Raw genomic sequence first — 26,623 nt, 5'->3', positions numbered from 1 at the left:
ACTTTAATATCTTTACACATAGTATCTTCAAACTGCAACTAAAAGCATGTGCGAGTATATGATTTGTATTTATAAGATATACTCGTGATATGTGGGTTTAAAGAAATTATTGCACAAAACATATTGCACTTGCAAAAATGTTTTAATAAATTGTTAATACAGCCAGGGTAAATAATAATGATGTAAGCCTCGATGTAAAAAAAAAAAAAAAAAAACTACCACGGAGCCATAGCAAAGAGCTAGGCTGACAACTTTAACTTCCTATTGGTCCACGTTGATGTTTACCGTAAGTACACTAAAACAGCGTAGATAAGATTCACTGACACATTGCAGAGAAATGTATGTGGCTCTGCCTGCCTCTGTCAAACAGAAAACGTGAATTTGAAGCATAAATCGTAAACACTTAAATCATGTTTTGGGGGGTTTTAATAAAGGAGAGACGTATGTTCAAACAAACGACCGTTTAATTAAATGAGAAACGGAAAACATTATTTGTGCGCACAGCACACAGACAAGTTGCTGAACAGCCGGATGTGAGGTGGCCTCTTCAAGGAGCAAGCCAAAGATAAACACGTAGACACAGTCGCGCTGCTACAGGGGCGAGGATCATAAATGTCACCAAATAGCTCAGGTGAACGGTCCAAATGGAATAGTTAGTGCACATATCGACAGCGAGGTCGCCGGGGAAACATCCAACACATCTGTTTGAGGGACATAGTTTTCACCCAGACAAAAGCGACATCGTGTCGGTGAGTCCACTCTAAACAGCTGTACCTACCATACTAGCCATAGCTAACTAACGTAGCCAGCTAAGCTAACTAACCTCATTAGGTTGGGTGTGCTGACTGTAACATTACATGAGCTAATGTTAGCGTTATGAATAGGAACAATATACCCAAACATACAACGCTCATTTGTCCGGCAATAATCCTATCTGTTCCCGTAGCAACGTCCACGTCGAGGCTGGCATTAGTGTTTACTTAGCCCCACCGGAACTTAGCCTTCATTTTATAATATGAGTTAGCAGTGACGTTAGCTTATTGCATCTCGCCTGCACTTCTAAAGTTAACGTTCACCATAGCATTATGTTACCAAGCTAAATACACCCCCCAAAAAAGAAATCTGAGCTCTGTTCATCATGGGGTGCATGCGTTCCATATGGCAAATATATGGGGTGGGGAACTGGGTGTACTGTCAACCCAGGGTAGACATCTGAAGGCCAAATAATGCCATACAATTTTGTTCAACCTGATTTTATAACCGTTTTGTTTTGAAATGACAAGGAGTGATTGTAGAAATGTGTGGTAGCACAATTCTGTGTGGCCTAACCTTGTAAACAAGCTATTTGTTTTTGCTCCATTGTAAAACGCAAACCTACAAGATACAATCCTAATTTTGTATAACATTCAAATAAATGACAACCAAGTCGTTTTTAAAGTGACAAAGTGGTCACCTGATCAAGTGGCTGAATGCTTGGTTTATGAGCACTGAAGCTGTTCAGTAGCTGCTTGACAGCTAACTCCCAATCCCAATGTGGTTAGGCAGGGGAAGACCCAGGAGAGTTGCCATGACAGACCTGTGCTACTCTGAAAAGCTCTATAAATGTTTCAATAGGGCCTGCTCTTTTCACAGAAAATGTATTGAGTTTTCCAGTGAGCTAACAGAAAAAGTCCACTGGGCTGAATTCAGTTCTCACCTAAGCTATTCCTTTACTGTTGTACACTCTCTCCCCCAAGTACCTGTAAGAGTCCATGATGGTGCGAGCAGCCTTGGTGACTGCCACCAGTCTGGCACTGACTGGGGCGGTAGTTGCCCATGCCTACTTCCTCAAACACCAGTTCTACCCAACTGTGGTCTACCTCACCAAGAGCAGTCCCAGCATGGCGGTAAGTCTCTGTGTTGTGTTCTTGGTTATGCTTTCTTTATAAATTCCACCCTGCATCTGTATATATATATAACTTAATATATATGTTGTGAGTCACTTGTGAGTGGTGAGATTAAGTTATTGGGAGACGGATGACAATAAAATATTGAATGTTTTCTTTGGAACCGTGAATGAGGGTGGACATGTTTTCAATCCCTGCTTCTAAATTCCATCTGTTCTGTATCATGTTGTCAGGTGTTGTACATTCAGGCCTTTGTACTGGTTTTCCTGTTGGGAAAGTTCATGAGGAAAGTCTTCTTTGGACAGCTGAGGGCTGCAGAAATGGAGGTAGTCCACTGTTTTATTTTATGGATGTTTTTAAGCCTAGATCTCCTCCATATCGAACAGCAATACTTTATTTTCAGGTGTTGACATAATATTTGTTTATAGCCTACCAATGCCTAGTAGGCTGTTTTAACAATTCCACTCACAATTGTTTTTTGTATGTTTGTCCATGAACCTTTAGCACTTGATTGAGCGCTCCTGGTATGCGGTCACGGAGACATGCCTGGCCTTCACTGTATTCAGGGATGACTTTTCCCCCCGTTTTGTCGCTCTCTTCACCTTGCTGCTCTTCCTCAAGTGCTTCCACTGGCTGGCTGAGGACAGGGTGGACTTTGTGAGTGATGACTGATGATACACCGACTTAAATCCTACTGCTGGATTTAGGAATATTATTGATCTTTTCAGAAATTCAGGCACAAAGGCAGCACAGCAGTTAATTTACAGATGCAGAGTAAGAGAAGTACTGTGAGATAACATCATAGGAAGAAAACATCACAAAAAGCACCATCCATGATGAACAGAAAGTACAATATATTACAGTATACAGTCCTAGCATGCTTGCTAGCCTAGGACTGCTTTCGACTAAAGAAATTCTTCTTTGACTAATGGTCAAGGAACTCGTCTATTGATTTCATCAATAGATCTCTAATATTTGAGTAAAGTATGTAAAATCACGTCTTTAAATCTTGTACTATGTGCTTATTTTTCAGGAAATGTACAACAATTGATTAATCAACTAACGATTTCTTGGTCAAGTTTGTAACACCAAGCCAGTCAATGGCTCAACAATGAGCCTAGTGCTAGTGTGCTACTGTTTTTGTGGATTGTTGATTTACTATGAGAATTAAGATTTATATACGGTAATGTAATATGCTAGCTATACATTCTTCATTCTATTCCACTCTGTCACAGATGGAGAGGAGTCCAAACATATCCTGGGTATTTCACTTCAGAGTATTATGTAAGTTCTTTCTTTTCTGATGCTTTTGAAACCTCTTTTAGCTAAATTAAGCTTCATGCAAATGATTCTGATTATACCTGGTATCAGTTACACAGCTGTACATAGTTGTCACGTCAGTTTTCACCTACTTCTAACTTAAGCTAGTCTACCTACTTCTAGTAGGTTCTGGTAGACTTCAAAGTAAATCCCATGTTGTAATCCAATTACAAGTTTCCAATATTGTATAAAGTGTCTGTTATTTGAAATCCGGACAGTTTTTAGAATAAATCCGCTTTCTATTGAAGCTGTCTTGACACTGGTTAGAAATAAACAAAAGAACGGATATGGATTACATGCAAGATTTTAGCTCAACTAAGTTTTTACAATATGAAAAACATATGTTTTTTTATGGTTGTGACCTTTTTTAAAGATATTTTTTGGGGCTTTTTGCCTTTATTGATATATTTATAATAGGGGGGGAAGACACACAGTAAAGTTCGTCACGATCGGGAATCAAACCTGCGACACACTGTCATGCTGGATTACCAGCCATGGTGCCTGAATGTAAATTAAAGATTTGTAATCTTTAACGTGGTCAAAATCTGCACTGAAACACATGCAAATGTACTGTTTTGTCAGAAAATCTTCTAGACACTTTATGTAAAGCCAATCATTACTATCCCAAATCTGATTCGACCAATTCAATTCTGAGTTGGAATGACCGTATATGGAATGCATAGTAAAAACATACTGTGTCTGACACTGACTTCTGGAAATGAGGGATTGCAAGCATGATTATTGACAACTTCACAGAAGTTTAACAGAAAGAGAATATTCTTATCTGGGAGTCTGGGACTGGTGTTCATTCCCAGTTCTGTGCTTAACATGCCAGTGTCTGTCAGATTAAAAATGGCTTTGTATTTGGACATTTATTTATTTTAATTATTTATCTTTTTTATTTTATTTTTGTAAATATAAATATATATATATACTGTAGTGGGTACAAAAAAGTGACAATCTTCTGGTGGGCGTGAGCTGCTTTTGCTGATTGGTTGGTGAAAACACAAGTGTGGTTCCTCTGTCCTTTAGCTCTCATGTCACTGCTGGGAATCTTGGACTTCCTGTTTGTCAACCATGCCGTTCACAGTATCATAACTCGAGGAGCGTCGGTTCAGCTGGTGTTTGGATTTGAGGTTTGTAACTCCCCACAGCATTTTAGCTTTACTGGCAGCTACTAGTTTTAGATAGAGCCCAGTTTCTTTTTTACCATAATCACGCAATTCTACTGCGTCAACCAAGCTGTTTTAGATGTTGCTAACCTGCACAACAGTCTGCAGTTGATGGGTTTTCTGTAGACGGTAGGAAAATGCAATCCCAGTCAAAACAGCTATAGTCTTGCGCATCCAAATGATTAATATTATGAATCCAAAAGCAAAGAAAACCAGCATAAGCCTAAGACCATGTCAATATACCCATGAGTTTTCTGTGGTCAATGACGTTATCTTATGTCTCGTCAGTATGCCATTCTGCTCACCATGGTGCTGACAACCCTCATCAAATACCTGCTCCACACCATTGACCTGCAGAGCGACAACCCCTGGGACAACAAGGCTGTCTACATGCTCTACACTGAGCTCTTCACTGGTATGATTGCTTTGAAATGTGATTGGAGATAGGATTTTTTCTCATGAAGCTTCAAGCTACCCATGATCACCGTCTTTCAGTTGTAAATGTGTTGTTACTCAATGACCCTCAGGCTTCATCAAAGTGCTCCTGTATATGACCTTCATGACCATCATGATAAAGGTCCACACCTTCCCCCTGTTTGCCATTCGCCCCATGTATCTGGCTATGAGGTAAGCAGCTTCATTTTCTTTTGGTGTGTGTGTGAACAGAACAGATGTAATAATCTTGGGTTTAATTTCAGAGACTTGGAACAATTCAAATAAGATAAATTGGATGATGTCTTGAAGTGATTAGTTACTTTGCAGTCATGGTGAAGGTACTGTATGTTTCATCTCTCCTCAACTCTCAGACAGTTCAAGAAAGCTGTAACGGATGCCATAATGTCTCGAAGGGCCATCCGCAACATGAATACACTGTGAGTGATGTTGGGCATTTGCTTTGTTGTGATGAATCAATCCATTTTCCTCTCTGTATATGTAGTATTTTTGTTAGACAGAAGTTGACAGTTGATATTAGAATGCATATTTGATCCTAGTGAATCAAGTTAATTCCCAATTAATATTCTCTTGCCAATTTACTGCAAATTTTAAATTGGAATTTATTTTTGACAATCGCTGTTAACACTTTAATTGCCCGGAACTATTTAATCCATTACATGCATGCGCCCAGTCGATTTATAAACACGGGCGCCTTTTCCGGACGGACCGGCCGGAAGTTCATGATGTTGTGTAGCAGCTAACAATAGCCACACCACTCTAGAATCGATCGACAACAACGGGAGACTAGAATAAATCTATCGAGACTAGCGACTGGACCGCGGAGCGCCGTCTAACACAGGATCTTTTTTCAGAAAAAGACGGGATGATTTAGATCGTGAGTTATGAACGTTTTAAGATTTTCGTTTTCATCAGCTAAACGGAGGAGGGAGTTTTTCGATGACCGTCTCACTCTTGCGCGTCACCGAGGAGAGCCCAGGAGGCGTGCCTGGGCTATACAGCCATGCGATCTGTTCTCGTATCAATAAACTTCGTCTTTTGGACAATACTTCGTCCTGGGCGACGGGCGTTACTAATAGAAAGGACAAAGAACTTCGTCCTGGGCGTTCGGAGTGTTAACTGGAATTTTACGTGTATTAAGTTGAGGAGCTGTGATTTATTTGTCCCTTTATCTTTCTACTTTCTGACTCTGTCTAGATATCCTGATGCCACTCCTGAGGATCTGCAGGCCTCTGACAATGTCTGCATCATCTGTCGTGAGGAGATGGTCACTGGAGCCAAGAAACTGCCCTGTAATCACATTTTCCACTCCAGGTAAGCCCTAAGTTGCAGCATTTAATCTAAACATAAGTGCCACTGGTCTCTCAAATAACAAAGTTTTGGACTTTAGTACACAGTATTATTAAACCTAAAAAAATCTTATTTGGTTGGGATGCTCTCAGAATTTTGTCTCTGTATTACACCATTCCATCCTGAAAAACTGAAGCATTTTGGAAGCTTTAAATGTGGTTTACTGTGATGCCAGTCTAACAGAGTCTTGGATTTCCTTTTCTCCTGTAGCTGTTTGCGATCCTGGTTCCAGAGGCAGCAAACATGTCCCACCTGCCGGATGGATGTCCTCCGAGCTTCCAATGCCAACCAGACTCAAGCCACACCCGCGGCAGCACCTCCACCCCCAGCGGCCCCAGCCAATGCCCCTGCCGCACCCCCTGCTAATGGTGAGAAAGGGATGGACAACTGTTAAGCATAGTACAACAGTTGGTAGGAATTACTGCCTTGTTAGGATTTGGTAATCAATCTGCGGCTACACTTTCCCGAAGCGTAGAAAGTTACAGTCTTGAATACCCGATTCTGTGTCTTCTCCAGCAGCTCCAGGCATGTTGCCTGGCTTCCCTCCTGCCATGTTCCCTTTCTGGGGTCCTTTCCCCGGTGTTCCCCCACCTGGTGTAGCTGCCCCAGCACCTGGTGCTGCTGATGCGCCACAAAGCAACACAGAGGCCACACAGGGTGCTGGTAAGGACTTCTTGTTGCTCCATGATGGCTGCACTTGGGTTAGAAAAGGAATCATGCATGAAGTAACCCTATGTTTATTTCTGTTTTAGCTACAATGTCATAGATTTTCCTCATGGAAAGTATCAGGTTCTAATCTTGGAACTGCATGTGTTTGTGTCACCTCAGGTGCCAGCCGTCCCACGCCGTCTGCCTCTGATACAGCTACTGCTGCAGCCCCAGGGGCAACCATCCCTGGCTTCCCCTTCTCCTTCCCACCTCCTCCCTTCCCAGCAGCACCATGGCTGCCTATGCCACCACCTCCTCCCTTCGGTAAGCACTCCTAGATTTAACTGATTAGTCTTAACAAGTGAAGGTAATGGGCTCATTTCCTCCATTTATTCCCTCTCCTTCAGTGTCATCCATGCCTCCCCCACCGCCATCTCTGTCGAGGCTGTCTGAGGAGGAACTGAGGGAGCTGGAGGCGGAGGGCCGTCAGGGCTTGGAGGCCAGGCTCCAGTGTCTCCATAACATCCACACCCTGCTGGATGCCGCCATGCTCAACATCCACCACTACCTCAGCACCGTCGCCACTTTGACGTAAACCAAAATAACTATTTCAACTGAAATAAAGTGTAATACAATCTGAAATAAAGTGTAATACAATCTGCCCAGTCAGAGGCTCAGAGCTGATCTCACGTTTTAGAATGGATCACACATTAAATAGCTTATGCTAAAATTGGAGATATTTCACTAAAAAAATAACATTTTCTTCAAATTGAGACTTTGCTCCATTAAATGTGATGGGAATGCATTTCTCTGACACCGTGATTTCCTCCACAGTCCTCCTCGGAGTGAGGCCAGTAATGGAGCGGCTCAAACTGAAACCTCTCCTCCAGCTGACCTTAGCGCTGAGATCCCCAGCCAGGAGAATGACCCACAAAGCTGTATGTGACATACTGACACACACACACAACTAAAAGGGACCTCAATCACTGTATATTAAAATGTTGAACCTCTAATTAATTAATGAATAGGACCAACAATACAAAACAAAAAAGCAAGTATTGCAGTAATGGTATGGTTCATTTGCAGGAGTGGTAATCTGAAAATGCTAGGGTAACATCTCCTGTTCTCCATCTCTGTCATTCTTTCATTTCCCCTCTGCCCCTTTTTGTTGTTGATAGCTGAGGAGTTGAGTGGAGCAACCGGTTTCTCAGAGCCTGCTGACTCCACCACTGATGCCACAGAAATGGAAAGGGAAGAACGGACAGAAGAAGATGAGGAGGCAGTTCAGCAGCAGGACGGAGAGCCCAATGCAGCTGAGCTTCGACGCCGGCGCCTTCGCAAGCTTGAAACATCACCAGATTCACCACCACCTGACAATTGATGCAAACACTCTCATATTATAGACATATCGCTGTGGACCAACGAACGTGTGGAGATGACTAAACAGTCAATAGATTTTTTTTTTTTTTTTTTTTCATCGTTGGCTATCCCTATTCCCTACCCCTCAGCTCGCCCACCTTCAACTGGCTACACATTTCTATGTCTATGGTGGACACTGCAGGAGGCCAGGACAAGATGTTGGCGGTGGTATTTAAAGTTTCTGGACTGCTCTATGACGGCACACAGTAGTGAGAATTGTTTTTGTTCTTCAAAAAGAATCAATCGGAACCAAGATCAGGACAAATGCAGCTGCTTAGCCATGTGCAGCCACAGCTCCAGGCCTGATATGTTTAGTCATTAAGAAATGGGCAGTATTTTTGATTTGTGCTCTTGTTAGATTTTACTGTCATTGCTCTCCCCTGCGCTTTGTTCATGGACTTAAGCTGGCTATTTGATGCCTGCTTGTTTTCCTTTTTTGTCAAAGTTGGTCAAGCCGAGCACTTGCCCACACCGTCTCACGTTACAGTGGGTGCAGGGCAATGTTCAGACCCAGTGAGTTCAATGGAGAGGAAATTGATTAGCCGCTGTAGTGTCCAGTGTGATGATGGAATTTATAGGTGTCTTGCTTTTTATTCTCTCCTTCCATCATTCTTTTGTCTGCGGTTTCTGGGGTCTCTAGATCTTGCCACTGTAACATAAGTGATTTAATTGAAGATGTACATACTGTAAAAAGAGTTTTAATAGAATCTGTACATAATGCAGAATAAACTGTTTGAATGAAATAGCAGTGATTAGCTGTATACCAATATAGGGAATGTCTATTTTCTGTTATTTTTACCTTATACAAGTGTGGACCATTATACTAAAATTGGTTGGTTAAAGGTAGGGTACATTTTCCCCAAAGGTTACAGCACTAGATTCAGATAGTAATCATTGCTGTAGTGTTTGTTCAGTAATGGGGATCAAACATGTTCACATTTGTATTGTTCAAATTTAACAAAAGAAAATCACTTGTGTATGTGCAGATTTTGCACAGAACCTGCGTTTTTAGTGATGAATGTCGGAGCACGGAAAAAGAATGGACCTCACGTAATGTCAATCACGTTTGCACACTGCCGCCGAATATTGCGTCTGTGTAAAACATTTTCGGACCATTTTCGCAGCTGTCTTTAACATAGCTAGACGTGGTCTTTCACCCTTTGAGCAGTGCTGTGTCCTTCCAGACCAACAAACCGCTGATCAGGGTTTTCATAGTGTTCAACAAGATGATCAACAGTGGAGATCCACTGAGAAGTTGATCATCTTGTTGAACACTATGAAAATAGGTAGCAACACACAAAGTAGTGGAAGAATGCAGAGGGGGGGGGGAGAGAGAAAAACATGCTGACATCGCATCTAACAGCTTCTGTCTGTCTGCCCACTGTACATTAAACCTTTTCAAAATACATCGGATCAGGGGATCATCCTCGCTGCTGCTCCACTCCATTTCGTTGTGAAAACATTGCTTTTATTACATTTACAATATAAATATGCATCACGTTTTTTTTTTTTTTTGATTTTGGCTCTGCAAAACACTGAAATGCAGGCTGTGTGCAAATACCTTAAGCACTATACTACACATATATAAAATTATACATAGCCTCAACTTTAAAATATATATTTAATAAAAAGGCAAACAAAACGGGTTGGTGAGTAAAACAATTGTACGTACTTTGCTTATTATCCAGCCATAACAAACATATTTGCCAATGTTAAGGGTAGGACAGCAAAGTTACAATGACCTATGCCACCTTATTGGTGGTGGGTATTGCCTGCAACCTCATGATACAGGGGCCACGGTACAATATATATATATATCGATTATACGTTGATTCCAAATAATGACCATTAGGGCTGGGTATTGCCAACAACCTCATGATCTATACATATCACGATACAGAGTCCTAATCCACTTGCCAGATTGCCGATATTTTGACAGATGTATTGTCCGAAACTTTCCAAATCAATTTGAAAAACATAGTGGATAACATTTAAACGAAGCAAGGTTCTGATTCTGATTGTTTTAAAGCTGCATCGGCATCACACAGCATTTCCTGCCATCGATATGGTATGATACGATTATTGGCATTTACAGTAATACGATTGAGGTGTAGTTCCAGACTATAGCTTGTAGAATAGTTGTCTGGCTATGCAAGACTATTGAAGATGAAATCATCAGGGGGGAAAATAACATTAAGAACTGAATGAAAACCAGAACAAAACCTTTAGTTGTTTTTATTGGATTGATGATATAGGTAGTAGACACGTTAGGGGAAACCCATAAGTTAGAAACTAGGTTAAATTGCAATGTGGAAATCCTGATCTTAGCCAAATGATTGAAGTATTTATTTTTTGCTACACAAAAGGTTATCAAAATGGTTATCAAATAACTTCTAAATTGTAAAAAATTAAATAAATCCCTTTCCAATAGTCACAAATGACAAAGCTTAAAAGAAAGTTAGTAGTGGCATCTGAAGTAGAAGTCAGTAACTAGTGGTATATGGAAGTGTTCCAAAAAGTGCAATACGTTTAAATTAGTCTTATTTTTAAGTAAAAGGAATGTATTCAGCTTGGCTGGCATAATATTGAAGTAATTCAAAATATAAAAGTTGTAGCTTTTTAGGATGATAATCACCATATTGTTTATGCATATCAGGTAGAAAACCTGGGAAATATCTAGGCTAACAATTCTCCCTTCAAATTGAAAAGCAGCTGCATTTCACTGGTTGACTTTCCATGTTGTACTAATCACTAACAGAATTACAAAACATTTCAAAGGTGCATAATTGGCACCGGCTGATGGATTCCTGAGGTTTCAGTGCAAAAACTACCAAGTGAACGAGGTACTGGCCGGTAGCTGTGTGTGGCATATTGAGATAGGAATCATCAATGGGAAACTTCCTACCACCTTTATCACATTTCAGGATCAGTTCTGGGGGGTGGAATAGAAGGAGTGATGGTTCTGGTCTGGAGGATTGCTTGCAAAGAGAAGAGGAGTTGTCTCCGATCCATACCAGCTGGGAGAGTGCAATCGAATGTTAAACATTAGTTTATAAAAGATGACATGTTGAATTTTAGTTCATTTTTCATTCATAAGACACAATATAGCCATGCCAGTTACATTTCAATAAGTAATGAGCCAAACAAAACCTTGTGAAAGGTAATCTTTAAAGCATAGCTGCTTGTTTTGTATGACATCTTGAGTCTCATCAATCCCAGAATATTGCAGCTGTGTGGTATGCACACAAACTTGTGTGCATACCAAACAAACATTGTACGGCAGGTGGCCGTACAATGTTGAAGTGAAAATGTTGAAGTGAAAATAATCAACTAAATGTCAAGGTGAAGACATTATTGAAACAGCAGGTAAACTATACCTTGTGTGTGGATGTGCACTATGTGCCCAAGGAACAGATGAGTCCCCATCGCTTCCCTGGGGATCATCGAAGAAATATGGGCGAGGTAGAACCCTGGTGTTAATGTTACAGACCTTGGAAAATCGGAAATAAGATATCAGTGACTTTAACAGTACTAAATATGGCTGTGGTAGATTTTGATATTATAAAGAAAAACAAAGACCCTTCATTAATACTGTCATAGTCCATTAAGATCTTTTGAATGCTACAATTGACAGATCACTCATCACTGACCTTCTCTTGAGTAGGCCGACGCACCCTAAAGATAAGAATGAGGAGACTGGTTGGCAGTAGTTCCCATATGAAGAGGATTGCTCCGAAAGCCAGGTATCCCCTGTCTCCCAGGTCATTACGCAGGTCAGCCTACAGGAAGACAAGATCAAGCTCCAGATTTGATTTCATCCGATGGGAAAATTTGATTGTAGCAAGGCATAACAAATTCTATAAGAACATTTTGGCCACATCAAATGAATGACCTAAATGTACAGAATGACCAAGGAGGCATTGTCTAATGTCACACCAGAATGCTTTACTGCAATTAAAACGAATCCCGCTGCGTATTGTCGGAAATATGAGGACGAGTACATTAATCAATTGCTTAAGGAAACATAAAAACACTGCAGTGTACAGAATATTCTGTCTGTCTGTGCGTAAACATGTAGTGCTGTCACTGCTGTCACTGTGTGGGGACTTTCTTCATCTCGATAAACTTGTAAATGTCGGAGGTCGGATTCATTTTGCGCTGCTGTCTGTGCTCAGCACTTTGCCTCCATGCCCAAAAGAACAGTGCGTGCGTAGAGAGAGAGAGAGAGAGTTCAACTCCCCGACGACACACTGCATGCACGTTACCCTAATTTTACGTGACGTTCTAACTATTACTCTGAGTATAATTTTAACCCATACATTTCACTGTTTAGTTTATGAATTGAACACATTGATAAGGGTCCCTGCTGCGTTTCCAATTGCTGTGGAAGTGCAGTGTGAAGGCAAACGCAGGAAATTAAATATGCAAAAAGGATGCAACTTCTCCGTCCATTCGCATCGAGTCTACCGAATTAGAGGTGTGAATGTGACCTTAGTTAGTTGTAGCAGCACTTGAGGCAGATCAATTTTTTCCATCTATTTGAGGGAAGGTTAACATTTTACATGCAACCTTAATGCATAATTAACAATTGGATCTAGCTACAGTCAAAATAAATTTAACACTAAAGTTAGCATGGTAGCAACTACTAGCAACACCTGTAACCTAACCTCTAATATCCCATTTGGCTGGGTGATGATTACCTGGTCAGAGACGTTGTACCAGTCAAAGTCAAATGACTCCACATGGTGATCCTGGGAAAGAACGAGGACGGACAGGTTGTAGCAAGCTCGGCTGGTAAACAGCAGAATGACTGTTACCCCTAATGCTGCCGTACGCCACAGCGTGGTGCCCTGGAAAAATATGAAGTGAAAAAGGTAACACCATTAGCCTGCACGCATAGGACTACTGATGATGGAATATAGTGAGACTAAATCCTCACGTTCACATTTTTTTAAGTGAACTTTTAACCCAATTTAATCGCCAATTGCTTGTGTGGTCCCTGACTCCCTGGTCCCCATCGCTGCCAATCCCCATTGGCCTGGGGAGGGTGTGAGCAAGTTTGGCAACCAGTGCCAACCACTGCTGGCCTCCCACCGACAAACGCTGCCAATTATGTTTGTTGGAGCACTTGACCAAGCTGTAAGCATTTTATTTGCATTGTGTGTGTAGTTATTCTGTCCACATTAAGTGGCTTATTAGCGCACCTTGCTGTTCAGGTAGGGGCCGGTGGAGCGTGAGTGTCGGGTCAGGAGCAACAGCAAGGCTACCAGACACACAGCCTCCAGAATGAAGAGAATGTCATTGACTAGAACCCGGACAAGCACCAGTGTCCAGGTCCACTCCACAGACTGCCTGTTGTCTCGCTCGCCGAGAGCCGCGCACACCACGTTAACACACAGGAACACAGCACTCAACAGACCATATACACACCGTGCTAGCCACCTTAGGAGGACAAAGACAGGAGGACAAAGAAATTAACAAAGACTGTGTCAGAAACACCATTAAATACATGTGTAGCAATGCAGAAGATGTAGGTTAAAAATACGAGCCATTTTTACACCACCTAACTGCTCTATGAATTACAGAAGTTCTGACTGAAGATTACATTCCAAGAGGCCTACTGTCAACAAGTGTAAACAGGTTATTATTGATGAGCAGAACTCACAATGCTTTGCCAGGCTGTGAACTGTATATCTCCTCTACTTTCAGCAACACCTGTGGGGGGGGGGGGGGACCATTATCATCACCATTATCATCACATTATATACAGCATATAATCAATTATGTGTTCATTATTGTCCCAATACACATTCCTCCTGGTATGACCGTTGATCCCAAAACCTAATATGTTAACAAGAGATGTAAGTTGTTATGATACCATCTATGCTAGTGTTCGATCCCCCAGAGTGAGTTAGTGTCCTTGAGCAAGACTCTGAAACCCTATTGCTCCCGATGTGCAGGTTGGTGCATTGCATGGTTTACTCTGCCATTGGTGTATGAATGTGTGTGAATGGGTGAATGTAATGCACAATCTATGTAAAGCACTTTGGATAAAAGCACTATATAAATGCACCATTTACCATCGCCACTCTTACCTGAGTGAAGTACAGGTTGATGAGGCTGAGCGTGAAGAACTGCAGGCAGACAGGGAAACAGTAAAGCAGCCAGTAGAATGGCATGGGCAAGTGGTTGGCTTCCAGTGCATTATGGAAGTAGAAGGAGAACAAAGTAGTGCGGAGAGCGGCCCAGAAGAGGCACAGGAACAGGAAGACGCTCTGATAGCTCCATCTCTTGTGTCGGTAGAGTAGGAGCAGCCATAGTTGGACGTACACCACCAGGAAGAGGCCGGCATACAGAGTGGCGTAGAGGATGGTAAACCCAAGCTGGACTGAAGGGGCCACAGCTGGACGCAGTGGAATAGGGGGAGACGGAGTGGAGTTTATTGGAATGGCAGTAGTGAATGGTGCATCCATTTGTGGTGAAGTAGAGACCAGAATATTATCCAGCAGTGAGTGTCCTCTACTGTTACAAGGGGTTCATTTAAAGTGTGCACAAATCACACTTTATTGGTGCTGCAGACCCCATGTAGGGGAATCTTCGAAACACCATCCATTTGTGGCAGAGTAACATTACTCTTGGTTGGCTCTAACATTCAGACAGGTTTTCTGGAAGCCAAAAAAGACGAACAAGGTTATCAGCAAGTCATGAAATAAAAAAACGTACAGGTTTATAGAGGGTATGCACGCGACATCATCACATCTTCATCACTCTTCCTTCTCAAAGCTTCCTTGCATCAAACCCTAGATCAAACCCCGGAAGTTATGCAGGAACGCCTACTGAGCATAACTGAGTGGCAAAAAACTACTTTCTGGCCTTGACAGCCAATGAGCCAAACATCAGAACAGAAAACTTGAATTTGATTTAAACTAACTTTGTCACTCATTCTGCACCTCGATTTGCCATTCACTTTAGGTATGTGCATACCCCATATGTGCCCTCTCCCTATGAGCGTAGGGAGAGGGCACATATGGGGCTAGTGCATACCCTAGCTCTATACCTTGAATATGTCATTAGCTTGAGAGTATGAAAAGTCGAGGTTATTAGGTGAATGCTGGTTTAGTTGTTGAGTTTAAAACTTAAATGGCAACCTACCTTTTTAACTGACATGTCGTTATAATCGGTGGAACACTGAAATCAAACGGCCGTACGTCTCTCAACAACACTCTCAACAACAACAACAACACTACGTCGTTAGCTAAATCAGCTAGCTTGTCTGATCATCTTGAAATACTCGTCTCGAACACACGTTTTTCTCTTTACCTGGCTATGCGTTTCTTTCAGCTGTCATTAATCCCTTTTCACGTTGACTTGTAAACCTTATTCAGTTTATTTCACCATGACGCATTGAGGCTGATGATCATTTGTTTATCGTGTCGATTCGTGTGTATTGTTTATCCGCTGATTCCGCTCGCTCGAGTTTCCTCACTTCCGCAATCTGTCAACCTACGTATGTATGATTCTTTCTACATCCCATATCCCGGGGGGGGCGCGTTGTGATTGGTGTTGGTGTTAGTGGTTGCCTGACAACCATCATCCCTCCCTCCAGGTTATGGGATTTTAGAGTTGAACGTCCATCTCTATTATTTATTATAACTATGATCCATTCCAAATACATCCCTGATGTGTCGGTCCCTCCTCAAAAGTCCAAAGATGCTTTGAATGACGATAATGATTTGTAAATACGATAACACCAGCTTTAGTCATTGGCCATATGTCGTTACTTGACCTTATTTAGCTGTCCACTGTAATTAACACAGTGGCCTGACCATAATAAAATAGAATAGATATGAATGTGAACCAGCTAGCACATTTGCTTAATTACAGTAAACCATGTAGGCCTACTAGAAAGAACTGAAGAGATCATTGTGAGGAGATACCACTACCAGTACACTTTGGAAACATGATTATTTTTACTAGACACTTATCCTGTCCTAGGTTCAAACTTCAAGCATATGCAGAAGTTCACACAAATTGGATTTGTCTGACATCTAGTGGCCAGATATATAAATGAATCTACATCAAAACTCTCACTTTGAGAGATATAACATAAGAATAACTAGCTATACAGTGCTACCTACCCATATTTATTTTGCTAATTATTGTACTGTATAAACATCAATTCAATGTTAACATGGCTACATTATAGCCTGGTTAAAACTCAAATTTAAGATATGTAAACTTGTAAAATCTTATACAAGCTGACGCACGCACGCACGCACCTACGCACGTACACACGCACACACACACACACACACACACACACACACACACACACACACACACACACACACACACACACACACACACACTCTCCCCCTGGTACAACAGAAAACAATGGGACAAAGAAGCTCTCTCTTCCATGCAGATTGACATCTCCCTGGCATTGCGCTGCTCTTCACATTATGTTGGCACAGCCAGGAAGATGGACCCAACGAGACTGTCAGCAGGCTCCCAGCAAGTCAGGATCAGGGCTCCATACCGAGAATCTCCATACAGAGAAGAATACCAAACCGTTCGAAGGGTAGGCCTAATCGTAGAGAAATATCAATGTTCAAAAATTATGATTTCTGTATTTTGCTGTGTGGTCACTGATGAGCCAGCAATCTGATGTTCTTTTTTGGAATAATTTCCGTGGAGTACTCAAAATGTTTATAGTGTTAGGCCTACTTCTTTTTATTTATTGGCATAATTCTATGGGTCTAGCTGTTATGTCCAGTGCTGCTGTTTATTTTCTGCTGATCCAGCAGAACCAACTTGGAGCCAGCAGTTCTTGTGTAACACAAGCACACAAGTTGTGTTCCCCTTATTATCATCACTGAATTATGATCCCCCCCCCCTTACATTTTAGATACATTGCAATGTATCTAAAATGTAAAAGTTACACATGTGTAACTTTTAAAAGTTGCATAATTATGTAAATTCTATTTAGTTAGGCTAAGATGTCAGGGCTATATTTGGCATATTTGTGTATCATGGAGATTGACTATACATGGAGAGATTTGTAGAAACCTAACAGGCAATGTTCCCATTTCTATGGTGTGAGAATAAAACAACAAATAGACTCCTAATTTAGAAAATTTACATTTAGCCTAATAATTCAATTAATATCAATTCATGTATGAAAATGGTTAAAATAAAAATAATGGATTTGCTCAAACTGGAAGAGAGGGACTTATATCCTGATGATGGATGGAGTGTTTGTTTTTCCTCATAAAAAGGTTTAGGCCTACTTGTCAGCTTTCGAATAACACTGTAGTTTACATTTTACAAGCTGGTAAGGCCAACTGTAGGCCTATATGGCACGTCTCTAAAGTTAGTTCAGTACCTAATATAAAAAGTACAGTATTCACGACTCCTCCACTAATGTCCCACCATCATCCCGTTAGCTATCGCATCCCGTTATCTGCCTGGGTGCCCAACGCGCATGCTCAATTAGATGAATGGATGGACGCTACACCCCTTTTCCGGCTGCACCTGCACGATCCACCAGGAAGTGTTGGTGCGGCAAATCCCGAACTATTAATCCGTAATATACATGGATGGAGGTAGCAGTGAGACATTAGCATGCATTGTGGATGATATGTGTCAATTCCATCGGCCTATCCATTAAACAGCGGAACCCGTTATCGGATCGGTGCTGCGCAAATTCATGCAGGGGTAAACGTATAGGCTGCCGTCAACTCCCTGCAAGTTTGGGTTATTGTTGTCTTGTGGTGTAGCGTTCAGCTGCTCTTCGCAGATCTAACCCTGACTGCAATGGGATGCTGCGGTAGCACTGAGGTAAGGCGACGCTCTCATCCACCCATTATGCCCTTGTAAACATTGTTGCACCGTTGCATCGTGTTGAATGACTGAGCTGCTATACACTGTAGCGATCCACAAACCCAATTATTTCATAGTGTCGCGTTGCAATCATGTAACCACACAATGTGAATCCAGTACACTGCTCCGCTGAAAACGCACGGCGAAACACCGGCCTTCTTTACATTGTGTCGTGTTGCTAATAACACAATGTGTTTATTATTGCGACTGTAGAATGCTATATGCTACTACAGGAGCTATATCCTAACCAGATTGCAAGCAGATGGCAATACCAGAAATAGCCCAGCTGGTTAGCCCCGAGTCCGACCCGTTATAGTAAACAAACACCCCACCGTGCGTGCGCTACTACCAATGTGCGCTTTTCATCGTTTGCAAAGGCATTGATTTGCGATTGATAACAATCTAATTGACGATTTTAAACGAGTCTTATTGGACCAGAATGTGGCAGATATGAGCCATAAGTGCTTTGATATTATATCGGCATTTACAGTTATGGACTGAGAGGCTAGAGCCTGGATCAGATAGGCTATACGTTTGATATTTATTTGTTTAAAAAAAAAAGAAACGGGGGCCTTCGTCTTTCTCATGGTTGTCAGACAGTTTTTCACGACATTACCTGGTGGTGGTGGTGTGGCCGCACAACAGAAGTGCTCACGTTGTTTTTTTGTGTTTGCTTACAGAGGACAAAGAGAGAATGGAGACCCTTGCAGGATCGAAGTTGCACGGATCTGCCGTGGTTCCTTCTATTTACTGTTTTCTGCGTTGGCATGGTGAGTCTGAGCCTCAGCATATATGACCTGCTTTTAGCTCATTTCATGGCTTTAACTGTGCTGTAGAAGAGTGTCTACTTACTGAAAGTCCTTCTATTCAGCTTTGTTAATTAGATGCTGCTGTGCCATCACAAATGCACTCGTTAATAAATGTACCCTTTGCTCTTATTATTACATTCACATTTCCACTAATGTTGTATGGATTCCATTGCCATAAAGTCAGCCTGTTGTCTGTGGATTTTATCTGATCACACATTTCATTTCATGACCTGCTTATGGAGTTGATAGAATATATACAAATTTGCTAAAGCGAATACCTTTAAACTGGTGATTATATTCATGGAATGCCAATACACAGAATAGAGCAGGCTTACAGTAGCCTATGCTGCTTATCACATGGTTAGATATTGCCTCTGTCTTATTTGCACCCACACACGTACAGTATTTACACCTCACACATATCATCGTCCTTTTGGGGTTAAGTGCACAATAATTCTGTCTGCCCTGATTGACTTTCATTTAAGTCTGTGCAGCCTTCATCAGCCCTTGTTTAATTAATGTTAGTTCTGCTGAAATTGTGTAATGATTACTTAATCATTATGATAATGAAACAGTTTTCAGATCCTTAGTAAAACTAGTTACAATTTGATTGGATGGAACTTTTACCGAAAGGTACTGTTTGAACTCTTTTTGAAATAATGCAAAGCCATGAGATTAAAGGCATGTTGACATGAAAGAATAAACTGCCATGGTTGAAAATTGTTCATGAGAAAGCACCTCTGCGATGGAACAGACAAAACAAAAACAAAACAGCCGAGCCAACACTGACTGGTGATAACTTCTCTCACTCTGCATGGCAACAGCTGGATGCTAACGGATGCTTGTTTCTTCTTCCTTTAGGGCAGCATCTGTGGGTACAGCATTGTCACAGGGGGTGCTGCACGGCTTGTCTTCGGATATGACAGCTACGGCAACACTTGTGGCCAGCGCAATGAGCAGATTGAAGGGGTCAGGCTTAGTGGTCTGGACCACACTGACAGAAAGTGAGTGTTCTTGTGCATGGCATCCAACACTTGTAGGTACAGTTGATGGGTCATTCAAACATGCTGATACATTGATACACACAAAGAGGTGGGGGTTTGAAACAATCAAACAGATCCTGTAGACTAGAGTGTGCGTGCGTGCGTGCGTGCGTGCGTGCGTACCTCTGTGTATTGTCATTCTTTATTATAATATATGACTCTTGATACAAACTCAAAGTAATAAGTAATATTATTGAATATTATTAAGAGTAATAAGTAACATATTACTTTCATAAGTAATATTACCCAACACTGAATTTTATTTATTTATTTTTATCTAATGTAATTCTGGGCAATACACTTCCTCTGCCAACCTGGGGAGGGCAGCGGACTGACCTCATGCTTCCTTCTATGCATGAGGAGTCCAAGCTGCTTCTTTTCACCTGACGGGAGTTTCCCCGGTTGGACACGCGTGGAAGGAACACATTATTCCAAACAGTTCCTTTCCCCTCCATCAGGCGCCCCGGCTGGCCAGGGGGAGGTAGTTTCCAATTCCAACACTGAATCTTGTAGCCATTGGGTAGACAAAATCACGGGTATGCGTTGATTAGAATCTGTGCGCATGTATATGTTGATAATGTGATTTTAGGTGTCGTAATATTGAAGGCTGTCAGCCTAGCAGCATTGTTTGAGTAATGAGCTCAAAGAGTTACAGAGGGGAGGAATAAATGCAAGTATTTGTCATAGCAGCACTGGATGGCAGACATTATATTATTGCATGTAGAAATGTTACATCCTTTTTTTGGTTGCTTTTTACCCATTGTTACAACCTTTGCGGTGGTGTAGCTAGTAGCTACTTTACCACTGCGCCACCCGAGCGCCTATGTTACCTAATATTCTTCTTCAAACCATTGTCAAGTACCAGGAGGGATGCCCGGGAGGCATAATGCATATCATAGGTGCATGGGTTGTGTTGTCATATTGGCATGTTTGGCGTGTCTGCCCCATGCGTGTGCACACATTGTAGGTGCTGCAATCTGTCTATCTCTCTTTGTTAGTGAGACACACAGAATACAATAGGTGTCACATTCTGTCACTGTCTCTGTGTGGTGTGTGTGCATGGGCGTTAATAGGTGTCATGGTCTCTCTGTGTCTCTGTGTGTGTGCTTGCGTATGGTTCGTGCTGGGTCTGTGTCTGTCTCTGTGCATCCCATTGCCTGGAGCCGAAGGTGGCTGAGAGATTATTAATTCACAGAGTTCCTTGGCCTACTGGTAGTATGTACACAAATTGAAACATGTAGTAGCAAAATGAGCCACTGACTAACAAACACTCAGACATACACAGTCAGACAGGAATGAGAACATAACCTCCACTCCATAATCATAATCCCCGCCCCCTTCAACCTGGCAGAAATAATTATTATATCATTGAGGATTTGCTGCCAATAACCATCTTTGAAGCTTTATTATTTAAAAGTGAAACATGGCGTTGCATGTATGTATCCAGTTCTAACCTCATTAATTTCACAGAGGAGTAGAAATGTTTGAATGAGGTCCAACGTGAAAGCCCTAAAGCGCCACTGTCAGTGTGAGAACTTCCTCAGCCACTTACGGTATTTATGTATGCAATGCACACTTTCCCATTGGGAGTGGGCAGGTATTTCAGCCTTCTTAATTCTTAATTCCACTCTCCCACCTCTGATGTGTATTTAATGCTTGGTTGATAGAACTACAGTAAGGGAGAACTCTGACTCATCAGCAGGGGCAGCTCATTCAGTATTGTAGATAGCGGAGAACATCCATGTAACATATATAATATTAACATTATGATGAATAATACAATTATTACATGGGCTATATAGTCTGACATAGTCTAAAATCAACTAACATTCTAAACGCCCACTTGCAATTAGTCAGGTTTATCCTCCAGCCATCTTCCAGGCAGTAGTTTTTATTTTATTTTGTTTACGAGTGAAGTAAATTAAGTGTTGGACAGGGACATTTCATGACATCTCGCATATTCGATTTTGAGAGTTCTTTGTGTGTGGAGTTTGAGGGAAGATAGAGGAAAATGGGGTCACCTAAAACAATAGTGTTCATACTCGAGGGAGCATGAATACGTTCAGCAAAATTCATGGTAATGCTACCATTCAATTTTGAGATCTCTTGCTTGCAAGTGGAAATTTTGGTCTTAGGGTGGTGTTGGACGAAAAGACGAAAAACAGTAGCATCTTTCCAGTTGAAAACACATTTAAAAATAGATGTTTAATTTATTATTATTGTTTCAACCAAAACTGCCATAAATACTGTAGAGCTAATACTGTATGCATCAGGGGTATACATACAGACATTTGTCTAGAAGTCCTGACGATCAATCAAAAATATTTCTGTTTCACTATTTCTGCCCATACCCCGTCACAACATGATGAATGCATGTAGCACTAAGCCATTTCTCCATCACGTCTTTGAGTTAGAGAGATGGAGGCAGGCAGTGCCATGGTGTGTATTCTGCGAAGGGAGGAGTATGTGCAGGGTCTCTGGCTGCTACTGTACAAGGAAAGCCCTGTCTGTTGTCGTCTTGGGAGAGATGGACACAGGCTGCCCAACAACTTGCACATGTGAAATGCTCTCTCTCTCTCTCTCTCTCTCTCTCTCTCTCTCTCTCACACACACACTCTCTCTTCTGTCACCTTTGCTCGCAATTTTCTAATTTCACACTCTTTCTCTCTCCCTCTCTCTTGATCTCTTTCTGTGACCCTTGTTTATTTTACCCTTTTCTTTTTCTTTCTGCCGAAAGTGACAGCAACCACTGCTACTGTGATACACCAACAAGTATTCATGTTTTTCTCCCTATGATTCTGTGTTTCTGTTGTTTGTGTTTCAGCTTCCACCATACAAGCAATTTAACTCCTTCAGCCTGTCGGGTGGTACAAACATTTAGTGTTTGACAAGTGACAAACCCTTCCTTCTGAGAGTAGCAAACAACATACTGATCTGTTGCAGTTAAATTTGAGGAACATCATCCTGTCACTGGGTGATTGAACACACGTTTGAGATTGTGTCAGTGCCAGTAAGAGTCTTTATTCAATGTGCAAATCCCTTCCAGAAAGAAAAGGTCTAGGCCTATCTTCTACATTGTGTCTGCTATGGGCCAATATCTTCCTTCAAATTGACCCTTGACTGATGCTGTGTGAACTCCTGCCTATGGGCAAGGTTTGTATTCAGCACATAGCCAGAAATACTTTACAGTACACTGTTTACTTCTGATTGATCTATGGCCACATGGAGACCAAAAATGGTAGGTAGGTAAACACAGGTAGACTCAGGGACGATTCACACTATGGTCCCGGGTGCGCACTCCGGACCACTTTGCAGATGTTGTGGTAGTGTGAATGATGCGTAGTTGACGGTTTCTTAGCATTCATTGTTACAGCATATTGTTGTTCATGTTTTGTTGTGCTTCACCATCATCATCATCATTTTTCGACTGTGGTCGAGATCATGGATTTCACAATGCCACTCCAGACTTCCCGGTCCTTCATTGCCATCCCCAGTTCCGGCTTACTGATGCATGTGTCCCTAGCGATGACATCAGGGAATGACAGTTTTCTACCTCTGGTCTGCTTTGAGGCAGGATTCCAGAGAAGAAGGGAAGATGTAACCTCATTGTCAGCTCTGTAGCAGTGGCCGGCAAACTGTTCTTCTGGATCGGACTAGTGAAGAAACACGGGGAAGGTTGCCGTATATTAGATTAGTCGATGGGTGGCTCTTCCAAGAGAGATTTTGTGCTCTCATTAGAAGGCGGGTGTAAGTGCCATCCAACCATTTCTCTAATTTCTTTGAAAGTGTCCATGTCTCGGAGCTATAGAGTAGAATCGGCTCGACGGTCGTCCTAAATATTTTTACTTTTAACATCTTACGAAGCTGGGATGACCAGATCTTATGCATGTCATTGCAGGCTGACCAGGCCATACCCTTCCTAGTTTGAAAGCCCCTTTGGGAAGAAGATGTATATGAACCCAAATACTTGTAGTCATCAACCTGTTTCAGAGGAATGTTGTTAAGTGTGCTTAACTGCTGATGAAATATAACAACAATAGGTAATGATTGTGCCATCATGTTTGTTACTCATCTGCTAGTATTATCATTTCCCCCAGTTATAAACTTGGATTTTAAAAGTTTGCAATGGTTAGAGCATTATTGATTGCAGAATTGGGTTCAACAACCCATTTGTCTTAGTTTACAGTGTGTCCAGAGTAGACAAGGCAGACAAAATGCCAACGTATTCTACTTTTCTCTCATGACTCATCCAGGTATATTTGTATAGTATTAGCACAGTTAACTTCATGTATGCAGCCTGTCAAATTAACTGTCAAATGCTTGGCAGTATTAAACTGTATTGGTTCATATAAACCTAACCATATAGGCCCACCTCTATAAGCCCAGGCTACTGTTGTGCCAGCCTAACAACTTTATCATACTGTAGTGCATAGGCGCCGGAGGGGCGGTCATTTGGGTCTGAATGTCCCTGCACTATTGGGGGATGCCTGGTCTATTTATTTATTTATTTTTCACAACAGGCATGCCATGGTTTAGCACCGTTTCCATTTTGCTACGCAATAGTCATTGTGTATTGGCTGCATACGTGCAGTAACTGCAGTTGCTCTTAGTCTCAACTCGATCAAGGTGTCAGACGGGCTAGTGTGTGTGTGTGTGTGTGTGTGTGTGTGTGTGTGTGTGTGTGTGTGTGTGTGTGTGTGTGTGTGTGTGTGTGTGTGTGTGTGTGTGTGTGTGTGTGTGTGTGTGTGTGTGTGTGTGTGTGTGTGTGTGTGTGTGTGTGTGTGTGTGTGTGTGTGTGTGTGTGTGTGTGTGTGTGTGTGTGTGTGTACACACACACATGTATTCTGCACATGTATTCTGCTAGCTAAGCAGCTTAGGTCAGAGTATGTCTTTGCATATACAGTAAAAGTTCTTAAGCCTCCTCTGGTTTTTAAGCTCTGCTCTTTTTTCTCTGAGCCAACGGCTGCCTCACCTCAGTGCTGCTCCATAATCACCACACTAAATGGCAATTATGGGCTTCATTACCACACCTTGACAGGCTTCTGAGGGTCAAAGCATTGATGTCGTCTTGTGCATCCAGCTGGGCTGAAGACGCAGAGGTAACGTCAGTGAGGTATCACGGCCAGAAAGCACAGGAGTAAACGGCACTTCCACATCCTCCGCATATGTCACGGTATATGACTTGGCCACCTTTGTGGGCGTGGAATTCTCTGAATTGTAATAATGGATGCTCCTCAGCAGGCTCTCGCACGCAAGCACACACACACGCATACGCACGCACACACACAAACACACAAATACTGACTGTAATGACATCAGTGTTGATTATATTCATTATTACTGATTGTCTAACTGCTGCTAATTCCATGTAATGTCATCTTTAAAAAAATATATAGTTCTGTGCAAACAGTAGTTTTGCGTTAAGCACACGCACGGTAAGCACTGTACGTAGGGCACCACAGTGCCAAGGGGGCACCGAAATGAGCAACCAAATATGAGATTAAAAACTCAATTACAATTAAGCACCATAGCATTAGACTGTTATAGGCAATAAGATGGATAAGTCTATACTGATATTTTCTCTGCGGTCGCCTAAATAATCACAACGTGCGTGCGTCTTTAAGTTCCATGCCCATGTGGATCTGCTCAGAGCTGAAGCGGACCCCTTCCTCCCCGCCCGGTCTGGCCGTAAGTTAAAGTAGCAGCACTAACATTAGGACAAATTAAATGGCCGATTTACATGCTGAAGCGTGATAAAGGAGCGTGAATGCTCCCACTGGGCTCTCCTCCGGTCTTGTGCTTATTGCGTATTCCACTATTCCCTCCGACCGTCCCCATTGCAAAAAGAATAGGAAGGCAACGGGCAGAAGAAACTTGGTAACTAGATACGCACGCACGTTAAAGCGTAGGCTAGTCTCTGTGTTTGTGTGTGCATGGTTGTTGTCTGTAGTGGATTGGTTTGGAGCACAGATAAACAGGGTCGGGACTCGGGAGGAATCGTGTGTGTAACACTGGCTTAATATTAGCCGTCCAATCAATGGGCCATTTTCAGCACCACAAGCGAGTAACATAATTACATTTTTTAAATAATGTAAGTGATTTTCTTTGGTTAAAATAAGTGTTAAATAGCTATATGTTCTGATACTCATTGCTATAGGTTAGAATTCTTTGTTCAGTAACGGGAGTCTATGTCTTTCCAGCTCTTTATTAAACGGGAAATGCTCAGTTCGGGATACCAATTTTATCCAATCAGGATAGCCATTTATGTTCAGAGCAGCACAACTCGAAATGGAACAGGGACCTGTGTTGGTTGGTAATATTCTGGCAGCGTATGTGTGCAGTTTACATGCCAATTAGACATTTCAGAACTGTACTTCACTTTGAAATGGCAGCAGGTGTTGCAATTCAGCCTGTTGTTGTCTGGATCTCAGTGTGGGAGCTGGCGAGTCAACACTGACCCCAGTCTGACCATAGCTGCTTGGTTCCTCACCGTGTGTGTGTGTGTGTGTGTGTGTGTGTGTGTGTGTGTGTGTGTGTGTGTGTGTGTGTGTGTGTGTGTGTGTGTGTGTGTGTGTGTGTGTGTGTGTGTGTGTGTGTGTGTGTGTGTGTGTGTGTGTGTGTGTGTGTGTGTGTGTGTGTGT

At 42.0% G+C, this 26,623-nt stretch overlaps 3 protein-coding genes across 7 annotated transcripts in view; 2 read left to right on the top strand and 1 right to left on the bottom strand.

Annotated features, from left to right (window-relative positions):
- The first annotated feature begins 540 nt into the window (after positions 1 to 540).
- Positions 541 to 9,019, top strand: syvn1 (synovial apoptosis inhibitor 1, synoviolin). 2 transcript variants are annotated; one of them, XM_079509903.1, is made up of 16 exons: positions 541 to 749; positions 1,737 to 1,886; positions 2,120 to 2,212; positions 2,391 to 2,543; positions 3,122 to 3,170; positions 4,239 to 4,342; positions 4,667 to 4,793; positions 4,906 to 5,005; positions 5,185 to 5,250; positions 6,029 to 6,145; positions 6,392 to 6,549; positions 6,701 to 6,844; positions 7,010 to 7,153; positions 7,237 to 7,420; positions 7,664 to 7,767; positions 8,008 to 9,019. In XM_079509903.1, the coding sequence occupies exons 2-16, from the start codon at positions 1,752 to 1,754 to the stop codon at positions 8,208 to 8,210; spliced, it is 1,881 nt and encodes a 626-aa protein (XP_079366029.1). In that variant the 5' UTR covers positions 541 to 749; positions 1,737 to 1,751; the 3' UTR covers positions 8,211 to 9,019. The 2 variants fall into 2 exon arrangements, with proteins under 2 accessions (XP_079366029.1, XP_079366028.1); XM_079509902.1 differs by having other exon boundaries at positions 542 to 749; positions 6,698 to 6,844.
- Positions 9,020 to 10,281: 1,262 nt separating this feature from the next.
- Positions 10,282 to 15,724, bottom strand: gpr137 (G protein-coupled receptor 137). 2 transcript variants are annotated; one of them, XM_079503775.1, is made up of 8 exons: positions 15,569 to 15,724; positions 14,344 to 14,913; positions 13,914 to 13,963; positions 13,453 to 13,690; positions 12,949 to 13,098; positions 11,899 to 12,027; positions 11,626 to 11,738; positions 10,282 to 11,265 (listed from the first exon to the last, which is right to left on the bottom strand). In XM_079503775.1, the coding sequence occupies exons 2-8, from the start codon at positions 14,719 to 14,721 to the stop codon at positions 11,175 to 11,177; spliced, it is 1,149 nt and encodes a 382-aa protein (XP_079359901.1). In that variant the 5' UTR covers positions 14,722 to 14,913; positions 15,569 to 15,724; the 3' UTR covers positions 10,282 to 11,174. The 2 variants fall into 2 exon arrangements, with proteins under 2 accessions (XP_079359901.1, XP_079359902.1); XM_079503776.1 differs by lacking the exon at positions 15,569 to 15,724 and adding an exon at positions 15,401 to 15,552.
- A 2,033-nt stretch (positions 15,725 to 17,757) lies between these two features.
- LOC306929195 (choline transporter-like protein 1) overlaps positions 17,758 to 26,623 on the top strand; it is a 41,003-nt gene continuing 32,137 nt past the window's right edge. For all 3 annotated transcript variants that reach the window (XR_013790761.1, XM_079509639.1, XM_079509638.1), the window contains exons 1-3: positions 17,758 to 18,088; positions 18,811 to 18,900; positions 19,801 to 19,943. Coding sequence is in view for 2 of the 3 variants with exons in the window: in XM_079509639.1 (XP_079365765.1) it covers positions 18,065 to 18,088; positions 18,811 to 18,900; positions 19,801 to 19,943 (257 nt within the window). In the remaining variant the exon portion in view is untranslated. The remainder of the gene's footprint in view (positions 18,089 to 18,810; positions 18,901 to 19,800; positions 19,944 to 26,623) is intronic.

The sequence above is a fragment of the Electrona antarctica genome (assembly GCF_951216825.1).
Source record: "Electrona antarctica genome assembly, chromosome: 1".
Lineage (NCBI taxonomy): Eukaryota > Metazoa > Chordata > Actinopteri > Myctophiformes > Myctophidae > Electrona > Electrona antarctica.
This window is presented reverse-complemented; position numbering and strand designations above follow the sequence as displayed.